General features: G+C 40.3%; 1 protein-coding gene across 5 annotated transcripts in view; it reads right to left on the bottom strand.

Annotated features, from left to right (window-relative positions):
• Positions 1–12,645, bottom strand: part of LOC144823977 (uncharacterized) — a 136,526-nt gene that overhangs the window by 78,335 nt on the left and 45,546 nt on the right. For all 5 annotated transcript variants that reach the window (XM_078682958.1, XM_078682972.1, XM_078682966.1 and 2 more), the window contains exon 5: positions 11,970–12,074. In XM_078682958.1, the coding sequence (XP_078539084.1) occupies positions 11,970–12,074 (105 nt within the window). The remainder of the gene's footprint in view (positions 1–11,969; positions 12,075–12,645) is intronic.

Below are 12,645 nucleotides of genomic sequence, written 5' to 3'. Positions count from 1 at the left end.
TGAATGTGGACAATACAGAATTTGCTAGCCCCCACGATATTAGTTAGATAAAGATTTTTCAGAAACGCACAAACAAAGAATTTCTTCTGCTCGTGCAGGTATTTTATTTAAACCTATTTCAAATTTTTTTTATCAAATTTGTTTTTTTCATGGAAGAGAAAGGTACTTATTAACTACATTTAATACATATTTACAACAAGTAATCGACAAACATATATACATTTATAAACAATTATGTGCAATCTTCTTTTACAAAAGGTACGTCTTCACAAATATTAATTCTTTGTGAAATATTCCTCGTTTATGATTACCAAAGAATGAAAACAAGAAAAAGCAACCCAATCATTACAAGGGGAAGATCAAAAACAATAAATGATATGATCAGAAATGAATTCCTGTTCCCTTTGTTTAAATGCCGACGCGTTTCGAATCTGAAGATTAATGACAGATTCTCTTCAGGGCGCTTTCATTGAGGGTAATCTAAATGAAAATGTGAAAGAAGATCATTCAGTAACTCGGTCTAAAAACTTTTACCTCCCTTTACAAAAGCCTGATGTCACACTGCCTGTTACCTCAGTCTATGGACAACGCGGTCCCGCGGGTCCCATGTATGTGACGAGGCTTGTGACTCCTTGGGTCCTTTTGCTGTGACTGTGGACCTAATACATGAAATGAGGGATATTTACTATTTACATTTCTAGCCGCTCGGCAAGACAGTCTGTGAGACAGACAGAAAAGCTCGAAATTCATACCTATATCGGTGTTTGGAACGTGGAGGTGTCTTTTTTTCTGATTTCTGGATTTTGTTGGAGATGCCCTCCGTACTCACACAGGGATTTCAAACTCCTAAAATATGGAGAATGACACTTATAAGAGCCTATTTTTTGCCTTTGCTTTCGCTGTCCATTCGCGCTTATTTTACACGAGAGCCTGACATACCTGCGCTGTTTTCTTTTTCTGCACAGTGAGGTTTTTCACGCGGGCCTCGTGAACTTCGGCTATGTTTATATCACCGGTTGAAGCTGTGGTCCAGCATGCTGCACAATGCACTCGGCTGCGTTTTAATTCGCTCTGTTGAATCTACAATGAAATATTACGGTGTGGGTTACGGGACTGAAAAATCTATTTGGAAAAGCGGTGTTTTCCTTCCTCCCTCGCTCACCTTCCACTCCGTATGGATTCCTAACGTTGTCAACCATCCACCAATACCATGGCCGTGGATTGGCTACTCCACTATATTAAGGTACCGCTAAGCATTATGGTCTCTGTAGTTTGATAGTCATTTAGTAGGTTCCAAGTCCTTTAAAGCCTCGCAACCTCTGACAACGAATTCAAGCCTGTTTGAGCACTGTTGAATTTTAAAATCAAATAGGCCTCCTTTTTGAGCAACACTTGTTCGATATTAATTCCCGGTTTCATTTGATTCATACTGTACAGCACAGTCCACTGGAAGTTATTATCCACATGATGATTCTCAATAAAGTGCTGTACTAGTGGTGCCGTCTGGATTTTATTTTTGAGCCGTGAGCGATGTTGTGTCATGCGGGCATTTACTTGTTGGGTCGTTTTCCCTATATATACTTTTGGGCAGGGGCAAACAATGGCGTAAACTACATTCTTTGTCCTGCAGTTTGTAAAGGCAGTATGTGGCCAACTCAAGTTCGCGTGGTGAAAAGTGTTACCTTCGATGGTGGAATCACATGGAGATTCACACACTGGTAGGGATGCCATGGTACTAGTTTTCCAACAAACCTGGTACAATCCGAAGTTCAGGAAAGTAGCAGAGTCACTCTGCCAGAGGTGCTTGACATGTCAGCAGTTCAATGCTGGGAAAAGAACCGTAGTTGAATTAGGAAAAATTGGGAAATCAGGGGGTCCCTTTGTAAGAGTACAAATTGATTTCATCACCATGCCTCGCTGTGAGGGAAAGAGATATGTCCTTGTCATTGTCTGCCTGTTTTCAAAATGGGTGGAAGCCTACCCTGCCAAAAAGAATGACGCCCTAACAGTAGCCAAATTTTTACTGCGAGAATTAATACCGAGGTTCGGGGTTCCAGTCACAATTGAATCAGATAGAGGCAAACATTTTCAGAATGAGGTAATCGATCAGCTCTGTAAAGCATTTAAGATCACACAAAAACTGCACTGTGCATATCGAAAAGAGGCTTCTGGAGTGGTGGAGCAAATAAATGGCACTATAAAATCGAGACTAGGAAAGATGTGTGATTCTACAGGCATGAACTGGATAAATGCTTTACCTCTTGTTCTGATGGGACTCAGAAGTATTCCAGACCGAAAAACCGGCCTGAGCCCTCATGAAATCCTGATGGGAAGAGTGATGAGACAAGCATGGGTACCAGGACATAAACTGATAAACATTTCTGATGATTTGGTACTTGAGTACTGCAAGCAACTGGGTGACCAAGTGCGTTCTATCTCTCGCCAGATTGGGGAAGACGCTGTCGCCAATCCAACAACTCCAGTCCACAAATTGGTTCCTGGCGACTGGGTTGTACTCAAGAAACATACTCGTTCGAGTTGCCTTGCACTGAGGTGGGGAAGACAACGCCAGGTGATACTGGTGACCACGACAGCGGTGAAGTGTGCCGGCGTTCCAAAGTGGATCCATGCCAGCCATACACAAAAGGTGATTCCAGACGAGAAAACTGACGCTGAAGGTTGTCCAGCTGAGGGGTCTGCAGAAGTTGGTCCTGAAGTAGCTGATGACGAACAACCGAGCACCAGTCAAGATGATTGGATACCCATAATCGACCTGACTAATGACCCAATCAGAACAAGAAGTCAAACCTATGCAGATAGAGAGTGGGATAGAGAGGAAGAGATAGGCACAGGCGAAGATCCTCAGATTATTGAGATTCACGTCAAGTCTGAGGAAGAAGAAGGTCAGACAGGGACAGAGCAAGTGATCAACACACCTCCACAAACCCCTGAAATTGAAAGGGACAGACAAGAATTAGTGAAAAGGTTCAAGCAGAAGAAAATCAAGGGATCGAAGTGCTTGAACAGGATCAGATAGAACTAGAAGAACGTGTTCAGGACACAGAAACAGAGACGTTTGAAAGTCAAAATCAGAATACACCTGAACAAGGCCAGCTTAGTAACCAGGCAGAAGAAATAGAAATAAGACCTGGAACTAGTCATACAGGAAGGGAAGAAACAGAAGCAGAAGTGCCACAAACAAACGAAAATAAAAGAGCATTAGAAGTAAGCCAAACCACAGTGCCAGCTAAAAGACTCAAGAAAAAGAAACATATCGAACCAAGATATATTAAGAGACTGAGACTGAGAATAAAAACAGTAGAAGAGAAACTTGCAGAAAGAAGGACAAATCCTGGTATTACAGAACAAGCTGGAGAGAGCTCCAAGAGAAGATGTGATCGAATAAAAAGATTGAACGAAAAATACCAAGATCCTGAATGGACATATTTAGTGTTGGAGGAATTTGAAGATCTTGATATAACTGACGAGAGTGACGAAGAACAGACAGCTGATTATTCTGCAGAAGAAGACGAACCACCCTGAAATTGCTCAGTGTAAGTTACCTGTGCAAAGTTACAAAGAGGGGTTGAGAAACTTCTTCTGAACGAAAATGTCTGATTCAAATGTGAATGGAAGGCCTAGACGCAGTTGTTGCAAAACATGCTGTAAAGTATGTATATGTAGTATAGCTATAGTAATAATAATTTGGATAGGACTAACAGTTTTCATTCCTTATATGGTGAGCAAAAATACTAATATTGACCCTACACAGACTGTGACTACTGATACTGAAGAACTGACCACACGAAGTGTAGAAAGACGTGAAAAGGCACTCAGACAAACAAAACGAGACTTAGAAGCATCAGATGAGGAAGGCCTACACTATCATGGAGTTAAAAACCAGACACATTTAAATGTATTCGCTAACCTTTTAGTGCATTATGTAGAAACTATGGAAATAGAAGACTGCTATGTCTGCATGAAGCTACCTACTTCTGTAGCTGAAGGCGTGACTTATCATCACCTACCTTTGACCTATGGAATTTCCTGTAGTATTTTAGCTAGTTTATTTTACAAAAGAGGACCATTACAGTACTACTACTCTAACTCAGACGTGATATTTTCTGAACTTCCCATACGTGGAAATCTGAATCCTGTACATACTAAAAGTGACGTTACACGTTATATGGGAGAATACTTCCTGACAATAGGTACCATAGACTTAAATGAAGCACACAGAGATAACTTGACCTGTTCATTACATGAACAAGAAAAAATGTTTTTAAACATGGCAGAGAAAAGAAGGGAGAGATTCCAAAGAAAGGCAAATGACAAAAGACAGAAAACTCCTAAATGGGCTGAAAACATGGAAAGCACCTCAAATGGTGGGAGTGGTCCTGCTTTGTTGCTGGATTTCTAAAGAAAAGGGAAACTCTGTCTTCATCGCGAGAAGACTAATTATTATAATAACATTTTCATTGGTTCCAGTCAATGTGAGCATAATTACAAGGTAATTGGAGGTTGGGGTTTCAAAAATGGGTCAGAACCTGTGTTTCCCGGAATTTATTATATATGTGGAAACAAGGCTTATTTCAAATTGCCGGATCACTGGTATGGAAGCTGCTACTTTGGCATTGTCTTCCCGAAAATATATTATGTGAAAGAAATTGCTGGAAGCAATGAAAACACTAATGGCTTAGTGCGTAGTAAAAGAGAAAGCGTAGGTGAAATAATGGGTAGTATTTTTAGTGCACTGATACCTGGAGTGGGAGTGGTTCTGAACACACACAGAATTTGCAAATTATCCACAATAGTGGATGTGTTGTCTACTGACACAGCTCATGGATTCCTGCTGGTCAATACCGAAATGGTTGCGATCAGATCAATGGTTTTGCAGAACAGACTTGCGCTTGACACCTTATTAGCAAAAGAGGGCGGAGTCTGCCGGATGTTGAAAGCGCAACATTGTTGCACTTACATACCGGACAAAAGTGTACAAATCAAAAAGTACGTAAAGAACATTACTAATTTGGAAAAGGAACTCAAACCACTGGAGGTTGATAGTGCCTGGAAGAGACTTACTGAGGGTCTCTCCGATGTAGGTCATTGGTTTGCTAATTTAGGTAAAGGTTTATTGTTTAAGGTACTGATGCCAATTGGAGTGATAGGTTTCATGATATTTCTCATATTTGTCTGTTGCAAATGCCGCAAACACACAAAGAAATACGCTGTGAATAAAAGAGGTGTGAAACGGAGTGTGGATGAACTTGAATTGGAGGACTTGAACAATCAGATTTACAAAAGGGTGAAAAATTCTCACCCTAACAAAGATGTGAAAGAAAAATTGAATCGTCTGTTGGAAGAAATTGAGATGCACAAAGTGTGAGAGAAGTTGGCATCTGGTTCCATTAGTATGTGATGATAGTAAATATCATCAAAGAGGGGATTGATGAAGCAAGATTTCGCATATTACGCGACTTGCTTAAATCAAGAACCTCGAATAACTTATAATCCTGTAATACAACCCGTATGTTTTACTAATTTCCTTTTATTTTTTGATATGCGTATATGATAGTGACGCTTGCCTATGTGTTTACTAATACGAATAACTCGTGTCCCTAAAATGGCCGGCGCTTGATGGGGTTGCTTCCGCGCATGCGTTAGTCACACTCACGTGACGTGACGTAGTTGCAGTTCTGGTGGGAAAATGTGCGCATGCGTGCTTACATCTAAAATGGCTGTCGGTGTTCTAACGTGGTGAAGCTTGAGCAGATGCTTTTGTGTTCTCGTCTGTTGCACTAATTATAATGCAATAGTATATTTTTATGATTGAAGGAGTATAAAGTAGTTATTCATGGTATGTCGTGAATTCATTTATTTCTATGTTTTAATTTGTTTTCGCTTACTTTTCATGTACCGCGGTATTGAGGGTCTGATGCAAGGCTCAAGACTCCATATTAAGAGGATAGTCTGCGCATGACCGAACTCTGGCAGTGGCATTGACAGGGTGCCAACTGAAGGTCCCTGCCAAGACGTGCCTGGGAAGATGCACCTTCACCCAGCCGAAGAAGCTAAAAATTGTTACATTCGAAACAAATGTTATTTTTCCTATTGTATTCTGCAGAATCGGTCATGGGAACCCCAAATTCCATAGGCGGTTCCAAATTATGTAAAACTCAGCTTGTAGACGTAAATTGTGATTGGTGTGTTGACCTATCCTAGGTGGGGACCAATCGAAATTGGGGATTCTGACACTTGCAACATTTGAGGGGTGGTACACTGACCCGAAAATAGTATAACTAGCCTAGGTCTAGCTAGAGAATTTGTCCGACTTGTCTGAATAGCTGACCTGTCACTGACCCAACACACTCAATAGGTGACTGAATACAGAGCACTGCGGAGCACTCTGTCCGAATTTGACCATAGACTCTAAAGGTTTTACTAAACCTTAAGTGCTGGCGGAGCACTATACTGGGGAGTTCGCTAACCCAATTGGGGTTCTGACTGATAGCTGCAGAGAGGGTGGAGCGCAGGCGTTGCTTCCGAACTGCGGGTGCTGGTCGTGCCTTGGTGGTCCTGTCCTGATCCTAATCTGGTTTTCCTGTCCTGTCCTGGGGTGTCCATTCTGCACCTGCTGTCCCATTGATGACGGTGCTTCCTTGGGGTATTTCCTGTCCTTGACTGATCCGTGGCCAGGGTTGGTCTGCACACCTTTCTAGGTAAATATAGTGCGAAAATTCTATACTGCACCTTCTATTTTCCTGTCTTTGCTTTAATAAAGACATTCCTTTGCATACGTAAATTGTCCATGCTTTTCACAACCTACTATAAAAGTCACACAGTACATTTTTCCTTAGCATGTTCCTATGTTTCCCTACCTTTTAGAACACATTCTCTCCATACTGTTTATGAATCATAAATGTGGTATATAATTTTCTCCTGCAATCTGATTTTGATGTAATGATGTTAGAATTATAGCGTGTTCTGCTTTTTCCCCCTCCTACAGATGTATAGGATTTTCCAATCTTTACTTTGCAGTATTTTCTAAACAGTATAAGTCTAGCTCGTGATCCATTTCCGAAATCTATTTAGCATATCGCTTTGTTATTACTTTCCTATAGACTCATAAATGGTTGCTTTAGTTTTCTTTTTATATGGTTATGTGCTCTTCATTATTATGATTATAGATTGCCTTCTCGTTGTAAATTGCATACACTCAGAATCTGATTTCTAAGATAAACTTTTAAAACTTCCCAGTAGTCTGTGGTTATTTGATGAATATAAAGAGAAATAAAAGTCGGTATTTGTATTTTGTCTGCCTTTTCCTTTACAGCTAGCTCCCTGATCCATTGTGGTCATAGGTACCCGTAACGGTGGATTGGTAAGTCGGGTACAATAAAAATAAATAGGAAGGAACCAGGGTTACTGGTAGTAGAGTTGTTAGGTCACCCGATTAATGTATATGATAAATTGGAAAAATATGGGCCTGGTACGTGTATGGTGAAAATTATTGGCCGGGTGACCTGCGATCTCTATCACTATAATACCCAAATCTACTTGGGATAAGAAATTTACAAGGGAAATTGGGCCGCAACTTCAACCTACTGATATAATTCCTGCTAGTTTCACTGGACAAAAAATTAAAATGTTAGGATTTAGATCCTTAATGTTTGAATTTAAAGGTAGAAGAGCTGTATGTAAACTGTATGTAGCTAAAGATGGACCACCTGTTTTGGGTTGGAAGGATCAACGCTCACTTGACATAATTCTTAATCCTAATAGCCCAGAACAGGTGTTAGTCATGTGTGAATCTGAAAGCACAAAGAATTGGGTTTTGAAAGAATTTCCATAAGTCTTCAATGGAAGTATTGGGAATCTCCAAGGCTTTTCACACAAAATTAGACTCAAACCTAGCGCTATTCCAAAGGTACATAAGGTTCGTCACATTCCACTCATCGTTCGTGATGAAGTAAAGAGAGAGATTGATAAATTGTTAGATGCTGGAATAATTGAACCTGTAGAGGCGTCTGATTGGATTTCTCCGATCGTTATCGCCAGACGCCCAAATGGCAAAATCCGCATGTGCATAGATTTAAGGTATTTGAATGATAATATAATTGTCGTTCGCTTTCCTCTTCCTAGGATCGATGAGGTGCTTGCCTTGACCAAAGGGGCTAAATGGTTTTCAACTATCGATTTGTCTTGTGCGTATCATCAAATTTCCTTGCAGCCTATGAGTAAACACGTTACTTCCTTTTGCACTCCTTTTGGGTGTTTTCAATTTTGCCGCATGCCGTTTGGGTTAGCGTCCGCTGCGGCTGTTTTTCATAGGCTTATGCATGAGTTATTTGGTGATATGCAAGGCGTGGTATTTTTTCAGGACGACATCCTTATTATGGGCCCAAACAAGAAGATACATGATGAGTGTTTGAGGAAGGTAATGGGTATTTTGCATAATAAGGGAGTTACAGCAGAACCTTCCAAGTGTAAGTTTGCGGAGAAGAGTGTTACTTACCTGGGGCATGAAGTTAGCTCATCTGGTATAAGGCCAAAGTCTAGTTTGGTGAGTGCTATTAAAGATGCTCCTGCACCTAAATCTAAAGAAGATCTTAGATCATTTCTAGGACTTGCTGAGTTTTAAGCAATGTTTGTAGATAGATTTTCAGAAAAATACATATTATGAGGTCTCTACTTAAGAACAAGGTACAATTTAATTGGTGTGAACTGTGCCAGAGATCGTTTGATGAAATTAAAAAGGCGATTTCACAGGCTCCTAGTTTGCAAGGTTTTGATCCTAATGCTGATACTATAGTCACAACTGATGCCAGAAGCAAGGGGTTGGGTAGTGTCCTTACCCAAATCAATGAGAAGAACAAAGAGGTCATCATAGTGTTTGCTTCTCGGTCCCTTTCTCCCACAGAAGAACGTTATTCAGTTGTTGAAAGGGAGACCCTTGCTGTGGTGTGGGCTTTAGAGCATTTAAGGAAGTTTTTGTGGGGAAGGAAGTTTATTGTTCGCTGCGACCATAAACCTCTAACGAAGTTACTTACAACGGATGTACTTACCAATGCCACAGCAAGGATAGCAAGGTTGTCCATGAGGCTGCAAGACTTTATGTATGAGGTGCAATACGTGCCAGGCACAAGAATCTTCACGGCTGATTTTTTAAGCCGTATGTCATTACCGCTAATTGAGTTAGATAAAAATCAGTGGAATGAATTTTCTATTGCACATATTTCTTTCGATAAAACTCAAGGTAGTTTTACGCAAGAAGAATGGCTCGAAGCGGAAAACAATGACCAAGTTTTACTTGTTTTGAAACAATTGATTGTCAAAGGTTGGAATGGCATGGACAAGAAAATCATCAATGATGATTTAAGAGGTTTTTGGGAAGTTCGAGATGAACTTAGTATGTCCAATATGTTAGTTGTACGAGGTGATAGAATCATTCCACCTAAGGACTTGAGAAAAAAACAACATTGATCTTTGATATGAAGGACATTCAGGGATTACTTGCACAAAACTTCGTATTAAAGAACTTTATTGGTGGCCTAAGACGGATGTAGAGGTTGAAAGATGTGTGAGATCATGTGTACAGTGTAAAGTCTCTGATTAAACCTTTAAAACTTTTAATCCACCATTAGCTCCTCCTGATTGTCCTAAATTTCATTGGGAGGTTGTAGCTATTGATTTTATGGGTCCTGTCACTTGGCAAGATGGAGTTCAGAAGTACATTCTAGTCTTAATTGACACATTTTCCAGATGGTTAGAGATCAGTGTAGTAAATGTGATTAATACTAAAACTGTCATTACTTTTCTAGATGAGATTTTCTTAAGGGAAAGCTTTCCTAAGTATATATTATCAGACAATGGTGTGCAATTCAAATTCATGGAGATGAAAAACTATTTATTAGCTTCAGGTACACAACAAAGGTTTACTGCTCTTTACCATCCTAGCATGAACGGTATTGTGGAAAGAGCCAACCGTAGTATTAAAGGAGTATTGCAGTTGGCAAATAAGGGTAACTTATCATGGGACGTTGAATTGAAGAAACTGCTGTGGGCTTATAGGAGTACCATTCATGGCTCAACAAATCAAAGTCCCTTTTCATTAATGAGAGGTAGAATTCCACATTCTAAGATCAATCCGGGTTGGATGGATAAAAGTGGCATGACTAATTGTGATTTAACTAAAGTTAGAAAGAGCATTATGGATTCACAGACAAAGAATAAAATCTATTATGATTCCAAACATGGAACTAAAGAGGCCAGTTTATGCAAAGGTCAATGGGTTCGAGTTAAGAGTGCCAGGAAGACCACAAAAGGTGAGAGTAAGTACAGTGAACCCAGAATGGTTGTTAAAGTTATGAACAATACTGCCTTATTACAAAATGGTTAGGTATGGCATTTTAGTCGTCTTGCACCTGTATCCCGTGGTGATGTTCAAAGTAACAAAGATAAAGAGATGTGCAAAAATTTGTCATCTTGGTGGTGGGACATTACGGTGGATGAGTCTCAGGATGGTGATATCTCTTGTGATAATTCACCTTCTGGTGTTGACATTCATGAGGGTGTTCCTATATCTGGGGATAGTTCTCAGGTTAAGGAAGGTTCACAAGTGTCATTGGATGTACCTAACTTTGTGCCTAATGAATCTTTCATCAAAACTTCAAGTGGAAGAATTGTTAAAAAACCTAAAGGTTTGGAGTTGTTTGATTGTACTTAATAATATTATTTTTGTGTTTTTTTTTAGTGTTTTTTTTTAAGAAGGGGATTGTGTAGTATATCACTTTAAGATCTGTTTAAGTATATCACTATTAGACCTCTGTATTGTGTGGAACATTGAGTATGTTCCAGAATTGTTTATATGTGTGTGTGCATTCTTAGAGAGCTGTTATTAGAGAAGCTCCGTGTCTTGATAGCTGTATGACTTATTCCTCTGTGCTGGGGCTTTTAATAAAGAACCTAACTACAAGGATCTACTGGTGTACTTTTCATTGCTACACCACCCCAAAAACAAGAAACATCCTGACACAACAAATCGTAAAAATAGACAACTATAAGTAGATAATGGAGATTCAGAGGGACAGAGATAGAAGCACAAAGCTACTGAGTGATAGAAAGATGAAGGGATAGAGGCAGACAAAGCAGTAGAGAAATGGGGGGGGGGGAGACAAGCCGACAGATGAGGAAATGGAGAAGTAGAAGAGAAAGATACAGACAGGGAGACCATGTGAGAAAGGGAGATGAAGATAAAGGTGAGAGAGATAAATTAAGGCTTGGTAGGGGAACGGATGTACCTCATGACAACGCGGGCTTTTACACCGCGCTGCCATTACGACGCATCCATTACAACGCAAGTCGTTACAACGACTTGCGCTGTAGGCGCTGGATTTTGGAATAGTATGATTTACTATTCCAACTCCAGCCTACGCAACAGTAGGGAAGGTGTTGGAATAGTAAATCTACTATTCCTTAGTATCTAGCGCCATCCTAGCGCAAGTCGTTGTAACGACTTGCGTTGTGCTGACAGCGCGGTGTAAAGCCCGCGTTGTCATGGCTGTCTCCCAGGGGAACCAGATAACTCTGTGTTCCATTACCATCTAACGCCTTTCAAAAGGACCAGTGCCAGAGAATCGCCAAAGGACCCCCTCAGGCACAGGCATTCAAGTGAAGCTATTACTGCAGTTTATGATGGGAATGTTCAGAAATAGAAGGAAAGCAAAGGAAAGAAGGAAAGAAGGAAAGAATAAAACAGCTGAACTGTTTTATTCCTCAGCGCCCACTCCTGACACACAAAGAGGAGGGATGGCGCGTTGCTATTTTCGTCTGCAATGAGTCACTACTCGTAGTAGGAAAAAGCTACAAAATCTCTGCCACTGGATAGATACATAAAAAAATGAGCAAACTACTGCATGATCTTTTTTTTATTCTAGTGCTTTATTTTTTTTTAACATGAGTTTACTCACCTATGCCAGGATGGCTAGGGGTTGCATTTTTTTCTCTGTTATAGTGAGATCTGCAGTATGCCTTCTCATCGTGCTTGTTCGGTAATAAGGCATCTGTGTGACAACCTGCATAACAAACAATGTCAACATATATATCAGAGGTTGCACAGGCACTGCATCTAATACAACACACTTCTGGGGTGCACGCTGGATGTCAGACTTTCCGTCACAATAAATCTGCAAAGTATGATCTATTTTAAAGCAGTAAAGAAGATGTACATCTTGGAACACAAAAAGAAAAGAGTTACTTACCTGTAACTGCAGTTATCCAGTATTGGTATCTATCATAGAGTCACATGCTTGAATCATTCCCCGAGGTCGAGATGGGAGTCCCCGGTACTTTATAATGGTAATGTCACATTAGACTTAGAAGGTAAAAGGCCTAAGGCCTTACATTTAGTAACATATCTGAGTCCTTATTTAAAAAGGACCAAACTTAAGAGAACAAACAATCAGCTGACACCACCCTCTAGAACCTTCCTGGAAGGAGCTCTAGTCCCCTAGGTTTTCTTAAGAACCTTGCGTAACGAGAGGTACAACTGAGAGCATTAAGTGAGTCCTACCAAGGAAGGTGGGCGGGACACATGTGAATCTATGAAAGATACCAATACTGGATAACTGCATTTACAGGTAAATA

This window comes from Lissotriton helveticus, chromosome 1_1 (assembly GCF_964261635.1).
Source record: "Lissotriton helveticus chromosome 1_1, aLisHel1.1, whole genome shotgun sequence".
NCBI lineage: Eukaryota > Metazoa > Chordata > Amphibia > Caudata > Salamandridae > Lissotriton > Lissotriton helveticus.
This window is presented reverse-complemented; position numbering and strand designations above follow the sequence as displayed.